Source organism: Squalius cephalus (assembly GCF_949319135.1).
Source record: "Squalius cephalus genome assembly, chromosome: 8".
Lineage (NCBI taxonomy): Eukaryota > Metazoa > Chordata > Actinopteri > Cypriniformes > Leuciscidae > Squalius > Squalius cephalus.
Window position 1 is genome coordinate 24,815,183 of NC_137129.1, and position 19,718 is coordinate 24,834,900.

The 19,718-nt window shown below is 45.1% G+C and overlaps 1 protein-coding gene across 3 annotated transcripts in view; it reads left to right on the forward strand.

The window, feature by feature from the left end:
• The window catches only part of cenpa (histone H3-like centromeric protein A), a 167,480-nt gene that overhangs the window by 125,309 nt on the left and 22,453 nt on the right, over positions 1 to 19,718 (forward strand). For 2 of the 3 annotated variants that reach the window (XM_079878968.1, XM_079878969.1), the window contains exons 3-4: positions 2,623 to 2,738; positions 2,876 to 2,950. In XM_079878968.1, the coding sequence (XP_079735094.1) occupies positions 2,623 to 2,738; positions 2,876 to 2,950 (191 nt within the window). The remainder of the gene's footprint in view (positions 1 to 2,622; positions 2,739 to 2,875; positions 2,951 to 19,718) is intronic. The other variant, XM_079878970.1, reaches the window with a different exon arrangement.

Sequence of the window (19,718 nt, forward strand, 5' to 3'; positions counted from 1 at the left end):
AAAATCTGTTCGCAAGAATTCATCCTCAATGTCTTGACTTTATTCTCACCGAGTTTGGTGGCGATCGGATGAAATCCCTAGGAGGAGTATTTCACATTCCATTGTATGCGTTTTCCAAACAACGTATAACCGACTTCCTGTTGGGCTTTTGTAAAACTTAGAGCACGAAAGTTGTTCGGCCCGATGAGATCTATATGTGTACTGAGTTTCATATTATTACATGCAAGCGTGTTTGATTTATGGACCAAGTTTTCGGACCCCATTCCAGGGGGCGCTGTCGAGCCCCCCTGCCACGCCCCGGTACCAGCTTCAGCCCGGCCCTGATGGCCGCAGGTTCTGACGTGTGTGCAAAATTTCAAGAGTTTTTGAGCATGTTAAGGGCCCCAAAAGTGGCAAAAAGGCAAAAAAAAAAATAATGAAGAAAAATAAAAAATAAAATAAAAAAAATAATCCTTACGGAAACAATAGGGCCTTCGCCCTTTCAGGGCTTGGGCCCTAATAATAATAATCCTACCGGAAACAATAGGGCCTTCGCCCTTTCAGGGCTTGGGCCCTAATAATAATCCTACCGGAAACAATAGGGACCTTCGCCCTGAAAGGGCTTGGGCCCTAATAATCCTACCGAAAACAATAGGGCCTTCGCCCTTTCAGGGCTTGGGCCCTAATAAACAATAATCCTACCGAAAACAATAGAGCCTTCGCCCTTTTAGGGCTTGGGCCCTAATAAACAATAATCCTACCGAAAACAATAGGGCCTTCGCCCTTTCAGGGCTTGGGCCCTAATAATAATAATAAACAGAGCAATTCCAAGAGGGTCCTCACACCATCGGTGCTCGGGCCCTAATAATAATAATCCTAACGAAAACAATAGGGCTCTGCGCCCTTTCAGGGCTTGGGCCCTAATAATCCTACCGAAAACAATAGGGCCTTTGCCCTTTCAGGGCTTGGGCCCTAATAAACAATAATCCTACCGAAAACAATAGGGCCTTCGCCCTTTCAGGGCTTGGGCCCTAATAATAGAAAAAAATAATCCTACCGAAAACAATAGGGCCTTCGCCCTTTCAGGGCTTGGGCCCTAATAATAAATAATCCTACCGGAAACAATAGGGCCTTCGCCCTTTCAGGGCTTGGGCCCTAATAAACAATAATCCTACCGAAAACAATAGGGCCTTCGCCCTTTCAGGGCTTGGGCCCTAATAATAATAATAAACAATAATTCTACCGAAAACAATAGGGCCTTCGCCCTTTCAGGGCTTGGGCCCTAATAAACAATAATCCTACCGAAAACAATAGGGCCTTCGCCCTTTCAGGGCTTGGGCCCTAATAATAATAATAATAAACAATAATTCTACCGAAAACAATAGGGCCTTCGCCCTTTCAGGGCTTGGGCCCTAATAAACAATAATCCTACCGAAAACAATAGGGCCTTCGCCCTTTCAGGGCTTGGGCCCTAATAATCCTTACGAAAACAATAGGGCCTTCGCCCTTTCAGGGCTTGGGCCCTAAAAATCCTTCCGGAAACAATAGGGCCTTTGCCCTTTCAGGGCTTGGGCCCTAATAAGGAGTGGACGAAATGACCAAAATCTAATATGAATAATTTTTTCACAATAGTGATGTGTATCAAAGCAAGAAGACAGTAGTTCGGCTGAACATTGTGTCCCGTTATGTGAGGCCTTGTGTCAGTGCAACTCTATACTGAGTTTTCACACTTTTTCTGTGGATGAAGAAACGTGCAGAAAGTAGTTACCAATGAGAGGTTTAACATCGCATCTCATACCAGGTTCTGCTGTCATCACTGAATTAGCAATCTGATCGCTAAAACTTCTTGATTTATAGTCTTGAGTCGTCTTGTTCTATAGTCTTCTTCCGAGTATGTACACGTCACAATATTTCCTTTAGTCCATTTGGGTGTTTGCAAACAGCGATGACGTGTTTTGTGGGCTACCTGGTAGCAGAAAATAACAGTTCTGCAGTAGCAGTCTATGGAAGTCACGGAATAAAATAATAAAAAAGGTAATTTCGAGTTTCTCTCAATTCAGACTTTTTTTTTTCTTGCAATTCTGAGTTTATATCTCATGGTTCTTAAAAAAATCTAAATTATGGGAGATAAACTGAGAAATAATAGGCATAGTAGGCAAAAACAGCACCAAAATATTACATTCTGGTGGCATTGTGGGTCATATTTATTTATTAATTTTATTTAATACATTATGTAACAAACATTTCACTGATGATGACTAAATCAACTCGCAAAAATGCCAAATAAGAAGGCATTGTTTGCGAGCAAGCATTCTTTTAGCAGTTATCAAGCTACGTTATCGATCAAATCTGTGGCAAGTAAATTAGGTCTAGCATCGCCCCTGTATTTCATTATCATGAAATAAGGTTTTCACATCGTTAAATGCGATTATTTTATTTTTTTTTGGTCTTATCTTACTACCTACGAGTAAGAAAGGTTTAGGTTAATCAACGAAAGTTCTGGGTTTATGGGACGGTCAGTTAATCCCACTGATCTGTATAATGTTCTCTATATAGATCAGTGGTTAACCGTGCTTCACCTGTAAAAAGTGAACTGTATGTCAAAGTATCAGCTAAATACCTACTGTTTTGTTTTTGTACTAGAAGCATCTCCGCGGAAGAAACACAGATTTCGCCCTGGCACGCGAGCTCTCATGGAGATACGCAAATATCAGAAGTCTACTGATCTGTTGCTGCGCAAGGCCCCATTTTCACGACTGGTACTACTGGTTCTGTGCATCATTTAAAATTTACTTCAGACCCCATGAATAGCCTTTGACACCTAATTCAAAACATGAACAAGCTATTTTCATAGATGTAACAGTGATGTAAAAGTTTATTTTATTTTTCCTGACAGGTGCGAGAGGTGTGTCAGACATTTAGTCGAGAGCACATGATGTGGCAGGGATATGCTTTAATGGCTTTACAGGAGGTAGGTGACGATTAAAAAGTATTTATTTTGCATTTACATTGTATTATAAAATGTATAGTTCTTGGATGGGTCCATTATTGGTCCATGGCAAAAGCTACTAGTGTATCTAAATCACTGCACTGTAACGATAGAGGCCAACTATGAACTTTTTTTTAGTTTTTAAGGGAAAATTTGTGCCTATGTAGTAAGGTAAATGTCAGTAAATGTGCAGGTCACAAATAACCCCAAAAGAAAAATAAAGAAAAATAAATTGAAATTGAAACTGTTTTTCTTAAAAAAAGTTAACACATTTGTTTTAAATGTTCTCAAAATTCTAAGCATGTTGGCTTCGCTAGGGTGGGTCATATAGCTCTGTTGGGAATTTGCTTAGCCCCAGCTCAGTACCATACTCCTAAAAATAACAAACACAAATTTAAAGATTTAAAGTAGGCTACTTTTAAAAAGATTTAAAGTAGTTTTGAAAAGAGTTCTTCATCGCATTTTATATATTTACGAGGCACACCAGAACCTCCTCTTCACCTGCCAAGATGTCAGAGTGTGTCTGCTCCCTGAAGGTCCCCAGGCAGGGCTCCGAACCGGTTCAAGTAACGAAAACAAAATCGGAAATGAACGAAATTTTGACAGGAACAACCAGAGACGAAATCAAATTTAATCGTTCTGAACAGAACGCTTATTTGAAATGGCCATTAACCGGTTGATAACTTTATTTTATCGTTCTGTTTAATATTTTAATTTGCCAGTTAAACAATCACGAATTCAAATAGTACGGACTATGCAAATGTGATGTTGACGCATCCAACGTGAGTGAAATGCCCGCGCTTCACTGTCAAGTCATCATAGGTAGGCCTTGGTCGCAATGGCAATGTGCTGGCGTTAGTTTTTCCAAGGATATATGTCACCAACCGTCATGCATTAGGCCTATATTTAAGTGAAAATGAATAGCAGGTAATATATATGCAGCTTGTTGTGTGTTTTGAAACCAGCAAAAATTGCAGGATAGTGTTGAACATGAATTCACACAACGTCACATCACGCACTTAAAGCGCTTCTGTGAATGAGAAAACAGAATAAAGCTACATATAAAAAATAATATATAGGCCCAATGCCTTAATATATTTCAGTTAAATAATTACAGATTAACAAAACGAAAGGAAAAATTGTGTTGATAAATGCAATACATTCATGTTGGTTCTGTTCTGTTTACCCTAAGGGGGGTTATTATTGCTGCTCTCCCTGCTCTTATCCATACTAGGCTGCATGGATGTGCAAGTTTTTGCCCAGAACAGAACCATACCGCCAATCCATACTTTATGCTAATTGTTAATCGTATTTGATGATAGTGGTCTTGACAGAAAGTAAATCATATATGCAAGGAAAACATGAACATTTTCGTGATTTATGTATTTAAAGAGTGGTTCCCTATATTATTACAGGACGTTTGTAGGTCAAGAAGTTTCATAAATAAATGCAAACATCCGAAGTGCGCACCCAAAAAAAATACAGCTCACGAATTTAATTGAATTCTCTTTCCAGTCTTGCGTTTGAACTGATGAATTCACACAAAATTATGTAAAACGTCCGTGTTGGCGATCTTGGTAAACATAGTCGGTTATATTTTAATGAACGCAAACAAATAAAATGCATACAGTATATTGAATCCGTACATTCGGTCTCAAAGGGACAGCAGCCTAATAAACCTGCTGCTGTGTTTTTTGTTTTGTGTTTTTTTTTACTAGTTAATCAGACTACAAAAGACAAAATTATGGAAGTAAAATAATGACAAATGTTTTTGAAACAAAAAAGCTTGAATTGCACTACTTGAAAAAATATGCATTGCATTAACCCTGCTTGCATTTTAATGGGCTGAAATCCAACATGGTTGTATATTTTTAAAGCTACACTGTGTAACTTTTTTAGTTGATTCTTAGCAAAAAACACTTAGTTCTTTCAAAAATATATGTGCTCATTAATGTATATTTACTTCTTTCACGTAATAAAGTATTCTCTTAAGTTTATAATCTGCCATTGAAAGTACATACGGGTGAGGGGTTCGAATGCCGGTCGCCATGTTGCCCCTCCATCTTGAAACTACATTAGCTAAAGAGGGACATACCTGTAAATTCAAGCTTCGCCTTTTGCGTTTTTCACTCAGTGACACCGTGACGAATGCGAGGGGGAGATTACTCGCGAGCTCGCGAGTGCCGGTGTTGTACCGAAATCCGACTCCCCGGACAAATCGCACTCCCCTTCGCAAGCGAGTTTAAATGCACTTCCTTTGCCATATATCCGTTTATCGATCGATTTTTCACACAAGCACCCAGATCCTGCATGGAAGCTTTGTCTACACTTAAATAAATTAACAGAAAGTGAACTAGTGTGGATAAAAGATGCAAAAAACAAACACACAAAAAAAACAAACAAACAAACAAAAAAAAAACATGGCAGATCGATTCAAACTATAAACTTCGACGGGTAAGGAATAAAGCTCCAGCTATCAAAACAAAACTGTTCATTTCACTTAATTTAACTGAACTTATCGTTTGTGTGTTAAACATGCTGTGGTTCATAGTAAAATATTGTATTACTCTCCCCATTGCACATGAATGTCATTAAAAATAATATTTAACCTTTTTTCACGGATAGGATTTAAGAGTTCATCAAATACATATTGTAGATATATGAGGCAAATACCTGTCTTTTTGTTTGTTTGTTTTTTGCTTAATTGCGTCTTAAAATAGAAATAAAACAAATTATTAGTGATAATTGACACTTAACCCTTTCATGCATGAATTATGATAACCTCAGTCAGGATTTTTTTTTCCTGTGTTTTTATTGCTCTTAGGGCATGGAAAACAAGAATTGAATATTTTTATTTTATTTTTTTTTTACAAATTTTTCAAAGAGATCTTCAGATGTCCACTTGAGTGGACAGCATGCGGTTATGGTTTAAACTGAAGATATTAAGAATTAAATATAAGACAATAATCAAACAGATAAAGTATGTGAATTTAACAAACTAATCAATACAATTATATTAAATCATGTGAAAACTATAAGATATATACAAAAACTATAAATGCAAAATATTGCAAAGGCTTCATACAACTTCATACAAGTTGCACTTCGCGTATCTTTGATATCAGAACATGAGGATGTAATTCCATCAGAATTTTCTACAGCCTGTCAAGTTACAACTGTGGAAGCCACTCAGATGTTCCCTCCAGTGCACCAGAGTATGGAGATTTACCCTTATTAGCTGATAATTCTGATTATGTTCAAGATGGACATGCACATTTCTATCATAGCCCTCCTCTGAGAAAACCTAGCGATAAGTTTTTTCAATCTCATCTGAAATGATCATTGTTGGGGGTAACGCATTACAAGTAACATGCATAACGCATTCAGATTACTTTTTTGATGTTACAAGTAAAGTAATGTGTTAAAAGTAACATGCATTATGTAATTAGATTTGTTTTTTATGTTACAAGTAATGTATTGTAACATGCATTACCTAATCAGATTACTTTTTGATCTAACAAGTAATTAACTACATGTAATGTGCATTACCTAATCAGATTACTTTTTGATGTAACGAGTAAAGAAACGCATTACAAGTAACATGCATTACATAATAAGATTACTTTTTGATGTTATGAGTAAAGAAACATTACAATAAGGCGCATTACATAATCAGATTAATTTTTATGTTATGAGTAAGGAAACGCATTACAAGTAACATGCATTACATAATCAGATTACTTTTTGATGTTATGAGTAAAAAAACCATTACAATAACGTGCATCACGAAATCAGATTACTTTTTGATCTAACAAGTAAAGTAATGCATTACAAGTGCCATACATTACGTAATCACATGACTTTTTTCGATGTCAATGAAAATTACATTCTAATAATACAAATACATTTATTTACAGTAAAAAAAGTCACTGCAGATTAAGTTTTTAAGTTTTAAGTTTCAAAAACAATATTCACATTATAATTGTGAATTGTAGCTGAAATATAGCAATTGATGCATGACGTCCACCACAGTGGACATGTGATTAAGCAGAGTTTTCTCTCAATCTAAAATCAAAACCTGGAAATTTTTACTGTGAAATGACTCATTAGATATTGCTTGATGCTGCAATATTTTTTTTTACCTACAAGAGTCTCCTAGAATAGAAGGAATGGGTGGATATTCCGGAGCAACTTAGCATGTCTGACTGACCCTTGGCCATCTTGATTTGGAGGGGGAAAAAATCGAAACACAACGGCTTGCCACTTGGTTGCAGTGTATAGGATGATGCACCAGGGTCCAATGAAGAGGCTGATGTGCAACTTTGCCATAAAAACCCGTGCAAAATCAAGAAAATGATTTTTTAATAGCTGTCCACTGTAGTGACCACTATGCGTGAAAGGGTTAAAGCTAAGAATGTAAAGAAACCTTAGACATTTTTTTAATAGTTATTTTCCAGCACATTAGGGCTCTAAAAAGCATTATTTATTTTATTCATTCTTTCAATTTTACATCTTACATAGCTTATGGATATACAATTAAAATAGCTGGAGCAATTGCTTTGCGGTCAAGTGCCCTTTTTTAAAATAAAAAAACTGCTAAAAAACAAGATGGGTTTAGCAGGGGGAGTCGGATTTTCACAGCATTAAAACACGGACTGGTGAAATCACACTGCCCTCTCCAGCACAGGTGTATAAGGTCATAGACTCACCACACTACTGCCCCTGTCACATCTTGGTTTAGTGATTGTGTGTGGTGACAAAAGCATTTGATTGTAACTGCATTAAGATGGGTTTTCCAGTGGGAGTCGGATTTTTACAGCATTAAAACACGGACTGGTGAAATCACACTCCCCTCTCCAGCACAGGTGTATAAGGTCATAGACTCACCACACTACTGCCCCTGTCACATCTTGGTTTAGTGATTGTGTGGTGACAAAAGCATTTGATTATAACTGCATTAAGATGGGTTTTCCAGTGGGAGTCGGATTTTCACAGCATTAAAACACGGACTGGTGAAATCACACTCCCCTCTCCAGCACAGGTGTATAAGGTCATAGACTCACCACACTACTGCCCCTGTCACATCTTGGTTTAGTGATTGTGTGTGGTGACAAAAGCATTTGATTGTAACTGCATTAAGATGGGTTTTCCACGGGGAGTCGGATTTTCACAGCATTAATGTATGGCGCAGCCGGGGCCCCACCCTGGAGCCAGGCCCGGGGTTGGGGCTCGTATGCGAGCGCCTGGTTGCCGGGATTGGGGCTCGTATGCGAGCGCCTGGTTGCCGGGATTGGGGCTCGTATGCGAGCGCCTGGTGGCCGGGGTTGGGGCTCGTATGCGAGCGCCTGGTTGCCGGGGTTGGGGCTCATATGCGAGTGCCTGGTGGGGGGCCCACGGGGTCCGGCCGGGCTCAGCCTGAAGGAGGGACCGTAAGGGGCCGGTGCTGAGAGGATCGGGCGGCAGTCGAAGGCGGGGGCCCCAACAACCCGATCCCTGGACACGGAAGCTAACTCTAGGGACGTGGAACGTCACCTCGCTGGCGGGGAAGGAGCCTGAGATTGTGCGTGAGGTTGAGAGGTTCCGACTACAGATAGTCGGGATCACCTCTACGCATGGCTTGGGCTCTGGAACCACACTCCTCGAGAGAGGATGGACTCTTCACCACTCTGGAGTTGCCCATGGTGAGAGGCGGCGGGCTGGTGTGGGTTTGCTTATAGCCCCCCAGCTCAGCCGCCATGTGTTGGAGTTCACCCCGGTGAATGAGAGGGTCGTTTCCCTGCGCCTTCAGGTCGGGGATAGGTCTCTCACTGTCGTGTGCGCCTACGGGCCAAACGGCAGTGCAGAGTACCCGGCCTTCTTGGGGTCTCTGGGAGGGGTGCTGGAAAGTGCTCCAACTGGGGACTCCATCGTTCTACTGGGGGACTTCAATGCCCACGTGGGCACGGACAGTGACACCTGGAGGGGCGTGATTGGGAGGAACGGCCCCCCTGATCTGAACCCGAGCGGTGTTCAGTTATTGGACTTTTGTGCTAGTTATAGTTTGTTCAGAGGTGGACTCGTCCATCACCCAAGCTGAAGTCACAGAGGTAGTCAAGAAACTCCTCGGTGGCAAGGCACCGGGGGTGGATGAGATCCGTCCCTGAGTACCTCAAGTCTCTGGATGTTGTGGGGTGGTGTTTTTAAGAAGGGGGACCGGAGGGTGTGTTCCAACTACAGGGGGATCACACTTCTCAGCCTCCATGGGAAAGTCTATGCCAGGGTACTGGAGAGGAGAATACGGCCGATAGTAGAACCTCGGATTCAGGAGGAACAGTGTGGTTTTCGTCCAGGCCATGGAACACTGGACCAGCTCTATACCCTCTACAGCACAGGTGTCAAACTCAGTTCCTGGAGGGCCACAGCCCCACACAGTTTTGTTCCAACCCTGCTTCAACACACACACACCTGCATTTTTCAAATAAGCCTGAAGGACTTGATTAGCTGATCAGGTGTGTTTAATTAGGGTTGAAGCTAAACTCTGCAGGGCTGTGGCCCTCCAGGAACTGAGTTTGACACACCTGCTCTACAGGGTGCTGGAGGGTTCATGGGAGTTTGCCCAACCAGTCCACATGTGCTTTGTGGATTTGGAGAAGGCATTCGACTGTGTCCCTTGCGGCGGCCTGTGGAGGGTGCTCCGGGAGTAAGGGCTGTCTGGTCCCTGTACGACCGAAGAAGGAGCTTGGTTCGCATTGCCGGCAGTAAGTCAGACTTGTTCCCAGTGCATGTTGGACTCAGGCAAGGCTGCCCTTTGTCGCCGGTTCTGTTCATAATTTTTATGGACAGAATTTCTAGGCGCAGCCAGGGGCCGGAGGGTGTCAGGTTTGGGGACAACACGATTTCGTCTCTGCTCTTTGCGGATGATGATGTTGTGTTGGCCCCATCAATCCAGGACCTTCAGCATGCACTGGGATGGTTTGCAGCTGAGTGTGAAGCGGCTGGGATGAGAATCAGCACCTCCAAATCCGAGGCCATGGTCCTCAGTCGGAAAAGGGTGGCTTGCCCACTTCAGGTTGGTGGAAAGTTCCTGAGTTTAAGTATCTTGGGGTTTTGTTCACGAGTGAGGGAAGGATGGAACGGGAGATTGACAGCCGGATCGGTGCAGCTTCTGCAGTAATGCGGTCGCTGTACCGGTCTGTCTTGGTGAAGAAAGAGCTGAGCCACAAGGCGAAGCTCTCGATTTACCGGTCAATCTACGTTCCTACTCTCACCTATGGTCATGAGCTGTGGGTCATGGCCGAAAGGACAAGATCCCGGATACAAGCGGCCGAAATGAGCTTTCTCCGCAGGGTGGCTGGGCGATCCCTTAGAGATAGGGTGAGAAGCTCGGTCACTCGGGAGGAGCTCAGAGTAGAGCCGCTGCTCCTCCACATCGAGAGGGGTCAGCTGAGGTGGCTCGGGCATCTGTTCCGGATGCCTCCTGGACGCCTTCCCGGGAAGGTGTTCCGGGCGCGTCCCACTGGGAGGAGACCCCGGGGAAGACCTAGGACACGCTGGAGAGACTATGTCTCCCGGCTAGCCTGGGAACGCCTCGGTGTCCCCCCGAAAGAGCTGGAGGAAGTGTCTAGGGAGAGGGAAGTCTGGGCATCTCTGCTTGGACTGCTGCCCCCTCGACCCGGCCCCAGATAAGCGGAAGAAGATGGATGGATGGATGGATGCATTAAGATATATATATATATAATATATAAAAATACAAATTACATAATAAAAATTACAATATATGTATATAGTTTTACTTAGATATTAGTTTTATGATATATTATATTAATATAATAAACATAACTTAATAATAATTAAAAAATACGGTTTTACTTGGAAATTGGTTTTATGATAAATATTATATTTATTATATTAGTATTATGATAGATATTTTTTGGGTTGAGCAAGACGGAAAAAACACTACGCAAAAAAGCAGTTACAATCAAATGCTTTTGTCACCACACAATCACTAAACCAAGATGTGACAGGGGCAGTAGTGTGGTGAGTCTATGACCTTATACACCTGTGCTGGAGAGGGGAGTGTGATTTCACCAGTCCGTATTTTAATGCTGTGAAAATCCAACTCCCCCTGGAAAACCCATCTTAATGCAGTTACAATCAAATGCTTTTGTCACCACACAATCACTAAACCAAGATGTGACAGGGGCAGTAGTGTGGTGAGTCTATGACCTTATACACCTGTGCTGGAGAGGGGAGTGTGATTTCACCAGTCCGTGTTTTAATGCTGTAAAAATCCGACTCCCCCTGGAAAACCCATCTTAATGCAGTTACAATCAAATGCTTTTGTCACCACACAATCACTAAACCAAGATGTGACAGGGGCAGTAGTGTGGTGAGTCTATGACCTTATACACCTGTGCTGGAGAGGGGAGTGTGATTTCACCAGTCCGTATTTTAATGCTGTGAAAATCCAACTCCCCCTGGAAAACCCATCTTAATGCAGTTACAATCAAATGCTTTTGTCACCACACACAATCACTAAACCAAGATGTGACAGGGGCAGTAGTGTGGTGAGTCTATGACCTTAAACACCTGTGCTGGAGAGGGCAGTGTGATTTCACCAGTCCATATTTTAATGCTGTAAAAATCCGACTCCCCCTGCTAAACCCATCTTGTTTTTTAGCAGGTTTTTTTTTTTTTTTTTTTTTTTTTTAAAGGGCACTTGACCGCAAAGCAATTGCTCCAGCTATTTTAATTGTATATCCATAAGCTATGTAAGATGTAAAATTGAAAGAATGAATAAAATAATGCTTTTTGGGGCCCTAATGTGCTGGAAAATAACTATTAAAAAATGTTTAAGGTTTCTTTACATTCTTAGCTTTAAGTGTCAATTATCACTAATAATTTGTTTTATTTCTACGACGCAATTAAGCAAAAAACAAACAAACAAAAAGACAGGTATTTGCCTCATATATCTACAATATTTGATGAACGTACTCGGTTACTAACGTAACCTCGGTTCTCTCTAGAAGAGGGAACGAGTACTGCGTTTTTGTAAAAACGCTACGGGAAAAACACTTTTTTCACGAAATACTGAAGCAAAAAATTATCCTTAATTTTCATACATGTAAAGCGCGTTGCAGCAGTACTCAGCTATGGCGAGACGGCTTGCTCGCTCATTGGCTGCTCTGCGGCAACTGCATAAGCCTATCGAGCGAGGCCTGAGGTGACGTCAGGCCAATGAGGGCGCTTCGCGCCCTCCTTGCCATTTCCCGCCGAGACGGGTGTGGCAAACCTCTATAAAAGGAGCTCGAAAAGGCTGATTCACTTGATTTTCATCGCCGAAGCGAACCAGAGTGAACCGTACGCACGGCAGAGAACGCAGTACTCGTTCCCTCTTCTAGAGAGAACCGAGGTTACGTTAGTAACCGAGTACGTTCTCTTACGAGAGTCCTCTCGTACTGCGTTTTTGTAAAAACGCTACGGGAACCCCTTGTCAAACGCCGTGCGTGCTGGGATAAAGACACCGATCACTGGAAGCTAAACCAGGTGTACAGTGCATAACCACCAGATAGACTCACAAAGAGTCTGGGAATAAGGGAGGGGGACCTTAATTCCCTATACTGTAGAGTCCGCAGACGTAAAACATGACCTCACAGAGAGAGTCTAGAGACAAGAGGGGATTCCCTCCGTCCTTATATGGTCGCGTCAGCAGACGCGAATATGACATCACATAGACAGGGTGGGGAACCTGAACTAAATGTGGGAAATGTGGGTCTTACACAATTCTGCCCATAAGACAGTCGGTAGCGCGTTGCGCATGCGATTTCAGTGTTCTAGTTAGACAGCTGAATCGACTACACCGATAGTAGCTTAGCCTGCAAGGCGGGAACCTCTAGGTTGTAAAACCTAATAAATGTAGACGGCGAGGCCCAGCCTGCCGCCGTACATATATCCTGTAAGGAAATCCCGCTGGACCAAGCCCACGAGGAGGCAACGCCCCTCGTGGAGTGCGCTCTAACTCCCAACGGGCACTGGAGGCCCTTGACAGTATAAGCCAGCGCTATGGCGTCAACTATCCATCTGAATAAGCTCTGTTTCGAAACAGCCATTCCCTTGGAACGTCCACTGAACGAGACAAAGAGCTGCTCAGTCTGTCTGAAGACAGCAGAGCGGGACACGTAAGCTCTTAAAGCCCTAATGGGGCAAAGAAAACTTGAGTCCCCTTCCTCACTTGATCCCGGCAGGGCAGACAGGGAGATAACCTGAGCCCGAAACGGCGTGTTGAGGGACTTTGGCACATAGCCATGCTTAGGTTTGAGTATGACTTTAGAGTCATTAGGTCCAAACTCTAAGCACGCTGGGCTCACGGAGAGCGCGTGCAGGTCGCCTATGCGCTTCACCGAAGCGAGAGCCATCAAAAACACTGTTTTGAAAGACAAATGTTTGAGGCTAATAGATTGGATAGGCTCGAAAGGGGCACCTTTCATGGCCGCCAAAACCGTAGAAAGGTCCCACATAGGGACTGAAGGAGGTCTGGGTGGATTCAGCCTCCTAGCTCCCCTGAGGAAGCGGATGACTAAATCGTTCCTTCCTAGTGACTGACCCAGCGTTGTTCCAGAGAACACTGTAATAGCCGCCACATAAACTTTGAGCGTGGAAGGGGATCTGCCCTTATCCAACAGCTCCTGTAGGAAGGAGAGAACCTCCGTCACCTCACAATCGAGAGGTGATAGGCTCCGAGCTGTACACCAGCCGGAGAAAACCGACCACTTTGAGGCATAAAGCCGCCGAGTCGACGGTGCTCTGGCCTGAGTGATGGTATTTATCACTCCCTCTGCGAGGTCAACGGATATCCGTTGAGCGCCCACACATGAAGGGACCACAGCTCCGGGTGTGGGTGCCAAATCGAGCCCCCGGCCTGCGAGAGGAGATCTCTCCTCAATGGCACTGGCCATGGAGCGATGTCTGCTAGCTGCATCAGGACTGGAAACCATGCTTGGTTCTTCCAGAACGGTGCTACAAGCAGCACTGGGCATTCTGTTTCCCTGACCCGCTCTAACACCTGTGGCAGGAGGGAGACGGGGGGAAAAGCATATAGCGGGCAGCGCGGCCACATCTGGGTCGTTCTTGTAAAAGAACACGGGGCAATGAGCGTTTTCGCGGGACGCGAATAGGTCCACCTCCGCTCTGCCGAATCTCTCCCACAACAGCCGGACTGTTTGTGGGTGTAGAGACCATTCGCCCAGGGGAATGTTGTTTTCTGGACAGTCTGTCTGGGCCCACATTCTGGAGCCCAGGCACATGCACTGCTCTCAGCGAGCGCAAATTGTGCTGAGCCCATATTAGGAGGCGTTTCACCAGCCTGTACAGGGATGTGGATCTCAGACCGCCCTGGCGATTTATATAGGACACCACGGCCGTGTTGTCCGAACGTACTACGACGTGTTGGTCCTTGATTTGGGGACAAAAACGCGTCAGCGCGTTGTGCACTGCCAGCATTTCCAGGCAGTTGATGTGTTGGAGCTTTTCTCGTTCCGACCACAGGCCGAAGAACGGTCTGCCCTCGAGCAGCGCTCCCCATCCCGAGGTGGATGCGTCTGTCGACACCATCCTCACTCCCGAGGAAGTCCCCAGGCTTACACCTGATCGGTACCAGTCGTCCGCCAACCAAGTTATCAGGGCTGTCACACAGCTCTGATTGACCTTGAGACGTAATCGGCCGGACACCCACTCTCCGCGCGGTACTCGCGCTTTCAACCAGAACTGCAGAGGGCGCATGCGGAGCAAGCCCAGCTGAAGAACTGGTGATGCTGAGGCCATGAGACCTAGCATCCTTTGAAACGTCCTGAGCGGGGTAGTCGCGCCGCAGCGGAAGGATCTCGCCGCGCGCTGAATGTGCAGCACGCGCTGTGGCGACAGCCGCGCTGTCATAGACTGTGAGTCCAGAATGGTACCAAGAAACGAAATCGTTTGACTGGGGTTCAGTGAACTCTTCGTCCAATTGACCGTGATACCAAGATTCTCGAGGTGATCGAGTAAAATGGTTCTGTGCTCCACGAGCTGTGATCGTGATTGAGCTAGGATCAGCCAGTCGTCCAAATAGTTCAGCACTCGCATGCCTCTGAGTCTGAGAGGGGCGAGCGCTGCGTCCATGCATTTCGTAAATGTACGAGGTGCCAGGGACAAGCCGAACGGCAGGACTGTATACTGGTATGTCTGACCCTCGAAGGCGAATCTCAAGTATCGCCTGTGATGTGACGCTATCTGTATTTGAAAATACGCGTCCTTCAGATCTATTGACATAAACCAGTCTCCTCGGCGAACATGCGCGAGGATTTTCCTGGTCGTGAGTATTTTGAAACTGCGTTTCACTAATGCTTTGTTCAGCCGTCTTAGATCCAGTATGGGTCTGATACCACCGTCCTTTTTGGGGACTAGAAAGTATCTGCTGTATAGCCCCCCCTTCGCTTTGAGCTTGGGGTACATGCTCTATCGCCCCTTTGCTTATCAGTTTTGATATTTCGGCGCGAAGTAGGTGTGCTACTTCTAAAATCACCTTAGTTTCGACGCGCGCTGTGAAGCGGGGAGGGCGTCGACAAAACTGTAGCGAGAAGCCTCTCTTTATAATGCCTAGCACCCAGTCCAAAACCCCTGGAAGCGCTGCCCATGCTTCTGCATGGCTGGCTAAGGGCTGGATGCGAAGCGCGCTCTGTTCGCCGTGCGACAGAGGTGCTTCGGGGCGCAATAACATAGGCGTTATGCCTGTGGCATTTGAGGCGGGGGGCGCGCTTATTACAGCGGGCAGAGCGCTCGTCCTCGACCTTACTACAGTGCTTAACTGAGTGAGGGAGGGCTGAGAGAGTCTCGCGGGACTCATGTCTGCGAGTAAATGTGGGCGGGAAGCGGGCACATTCACTGCTTTGGACGCGCTGCCTGCCTGAGCAGAGCGAGCGCGCACAGGTCCCGTTTTTACAGAGAGCCTGTGGTCTGTGAGACATAGTGTCTGTGGGCACTGGGAAGTGGGCACTTTCACTATATTGGAAGCGCAATCGACCTGAGTCGATTTTATGTGCGCGAGCCCTAAGTGTAGGGCTGTGCTTGTGTGTAGGGATGGGCACTGAGGAGTGGGCATCGACACTACATTTATAGCACCATCGGCCGTGGCCGGGACACCAGAAAATACACTCTTTTCGGGATATATCTGGGTAGCCGTGAAAACGGCTTTTGTGTGCAGGCAAGCGGGCAACTGTGCGGGCTTGCGTCTTGCAGAAAACGCTGGAACAGTCGCAAGTCTTGGGGTGCTAGGACTTCTTCGGGGCTTCCGGCTTCACCACAATCCTCGGCCGCGGCCCGCGCTGAGCGGGGCGTCGGTTGGTAGAGCGAGAGCGGGGCCTCGAGCTGCGCTGCTGTCCCTGCTGTGAAGATGCGGCCGAAGGCGGGGGCTGAGGCTGAGAGCTCCGCGGAGTCTGTTTTTCACGACTCGCTGCAGAACCGGAGCGCTTCGGGAGGAAGTGCTTGAAGGCTTGAGACGCTTTCTGGGCTTCGGTAAATCTCTCCACGAACTCGGAGAGAGAAGATCCGAAAAGGCCAGCAGAAGACAGCGGGGCGTCGAGAAACGCGGTGCGCTCGGAATCAGCCATCTCCGTGAGCGTCAGCCATAGATGCCTCTCAGCAACAGTGGCGGAAGCCATACACCTTCCCATGGCTTGTGCAGCAGACTTGGTAGCGCGGAGTGTTAGATCTGAAGCGCTCCTCAAATCCGCGATGCAGATAGCGTCAGGTCCCATCTCGTCCAACTTACGAAGGAGATCACCCTGGAATATCTGCAGCGTAGCCATGGTGTGTAGTGCTGACGCGACCTGCCCAGCGGCGGAGAAAATTCGCGCGAGCAGCGTCGACGTCATGCGGCAGGCTTTTGAAGGCAACACCGGTTTAGTCCGCCGTCCAGCAGAGGGCGGGCAAAGGTGGGTCGCTATCGCCTGTTCCACCGGCGGAAGTGAAAGGTAGCCTCGGTCTTTCGCATTATCCAGGGAGGAAAATGCTGGCGACACAGACGAGCGCGTTCGCGCAGAGTAGGGCGCATTCCAGGCCTTCGCAACTTCTTCATGAAGCTCAGGAAGAAAAGGAGCGGGCTTTGATTCCGGAGAAGTGCGCTCACCAGGGAGGAAGCTAGGTCCAGCCGGGTGCGAGAGGGGAGTTCCGGTGCAGACCACTCGAGGCCGAGGCTCGCCGCGGCCAGCGCGAGTACTCGCATGAGCTCCTTCTCGATGTTGGCTCTCGTACTCTCGTACTCGGCTTGCGGGCAGGAGGCGCGAGATCCTCGGAGCTCGCCCAGTCCTCGCTGCCTGAAGCTAGCAGAGAGCAGGAATCCTTCTCCCCCGACGCGGCCTCGGAAACGACTTCCTCTGATGAAGCGGCGGCAGACTGCGGGCGCTGAGCATCAGGAAGTGATTCAGGAGAAGCCGGTGAAGCAGGCGGGCGAACCGGCGAGCTTAGTCGGGCTGGAGTGGGTTCCGGGACCCGCTGCGAGCGGCGCTTCTTACGGCGTGGCAGCGCGGCGGGGAATGCAGGCTCTGAGAAGAATGCCAGGCGAGTCCGCAGAGTCACCATCAGCAAAAGCTCGCAGTGAGGGCAGCCGCCGTCAGCGAGCGCGAGCGCTGCATGGTCCTCACCCAAACAGGAGACGCAGATGAGATGGCGGTCTCCCTCGGTGAATGGGGCTCGGCACGAGCCGCATGAAGGCATCTTTAAAAAGACGCAGCTCTTTTAGGGGGTGAGTGTCGCAAGGTGAACACACACACACACAAGAACAGTAGTAATAATAGAAAGGATATGGCGTCGGAAAGCGCAGCAGGTACGGCTGTAGAAGACGCCGTTGGCCAGCGGCTTCGAGGGCTCGTCCCGCTGAAGTGCTTGCCTCAGACGACGCTTGCTTCCTCGTGATCCAGCGATGCGTGCGCTTCGCTGAAGAGATGAAAAATCAAGTGAATCAGCCTTTTCGAGCTCCTTTTATAGAGGTTAGCCACACCCGTCTCGGCAGGAAATGGCAAGGAGGGCGCGAAGCGCCCTCATTGGCCTGACGTCACCTCAGGCCTCGCTCGATAGGCTTATGCAGTTGCCGCAGAGCAGCCAATGAGCGAGCAAGCCGTCTCGCCATAGCTGAGTACTGCTGCAACGCGCTTTACATGTATGAAAATTAAGGATAATTTTTTGCTTCAGTATTTCGTGAAAAAAGAGTTTTTCCCGTAGCGTTTTTACAAAAACGCAGTACGAGAGGACTCTCGTAAGAGAACTCTTAAAGCCTATTCTTGAAAAAAGGTTAAATATTATTATTTTTAATGACATTCATGTGCAATGGGGAGAGTAATACAATATTTTACTATGAACCGCAGCGTGTTTAACACACAAACGATAAGTTCAGTTAAATTAAGTGAAATGAACAGTTTTGTTTTGATAGCTGGATCTTTATTCCTTACCCGTCGAAGTTTATAGTTTGAATCGATCTGCCATGTTTTTTTTTTTGTTTGTTTGTTTTGTGTTTGTTTTTTTGCATCTTTTATCCACACTAGTTCACTTTCTGTTAATTTATTTAAGGGTGGTTCTTCAACTACGGGCACTTTTGGCCTTGTGAACTTGATGTAAAAAAAAAGTGTTCCAATCAAAATTGTCACAGTCTAACAGTTAAATATAACTAGTCTAGTTTAATGATCCATAAGAGAACGCACTTACATTATAAGACAAATTGGTGTTTTTTGACATATTTTCCGATCCGCACTGAACAAATGTCATTTCCATCACATGCAAATATTTTATTATTATTTAAAATTCTTATGATATACATAATTTCTTAACAGTGTAAAACCACTTCCACACATAGTTTTACCACTTTATACCTATATTGCAATTACCATAGATTTGTGGATTAAGTAAATTAATTGTCATGAGGCCCAAACACAAAGCTTACATCCACCACAACCTGAAATATAATATTGCATTGGTTAGATACATTTCAGAAAAATAACTACTTGTGTTATTACATTAAGTGGAACATTATCCCATAAACTATGCAGAATCTTTTAATGAGTGATTAAAATTTTGTACATATTTTTTTTTAAGTTATGAGGTGGTGGAAATGACTGGGTGTTGTGGAAATGACAATGAATGGACGTCCATGTAGAAAAACAGAAAACATTTATTTGAAACCCATTTAACAAATCATTAGTCATTAGTCTGTTTGGTTCCATAACCAGATGAACAGTTACAGTCTTACTGTAAACAACTTTAACCACAAATAGTGAGACCTTTATCCAGTTGACCTCCGCAGCATCTTAAAAATAGATGAAAAGGCATTTAAACAAATATATATTTGAATAAATACATTAGTGTTGTACATTTCAATAAATAAAATATTCATATGTAGCCACTCAATCTATGAATTCCACCTTGTAAGCATAAATGTCATTTCCACCTCACCTTTGTCATTTCCACCCAAGAAGGTAATGTGGTGGAAATGACGGTGGTGGAAATGATAATCCTACAGTATTTTGTAAAAAAATCCAAGCTAGTATTACATATTAGCTATGAACTGTTAGTTAGCATTGCATGCATGCAAAATACATCTATTTGTGTTAAAAAATCAATTTATTTACAAACTCATTTATTGTTACGCCATGTTTGGAAATGACATACAATAAAAATATTTTAATTTTAAGCAACATTTACCTTGAGTTTTCTTCTCCAAGTTGCTGAAGAAATTTAAAATCTCCTCCAT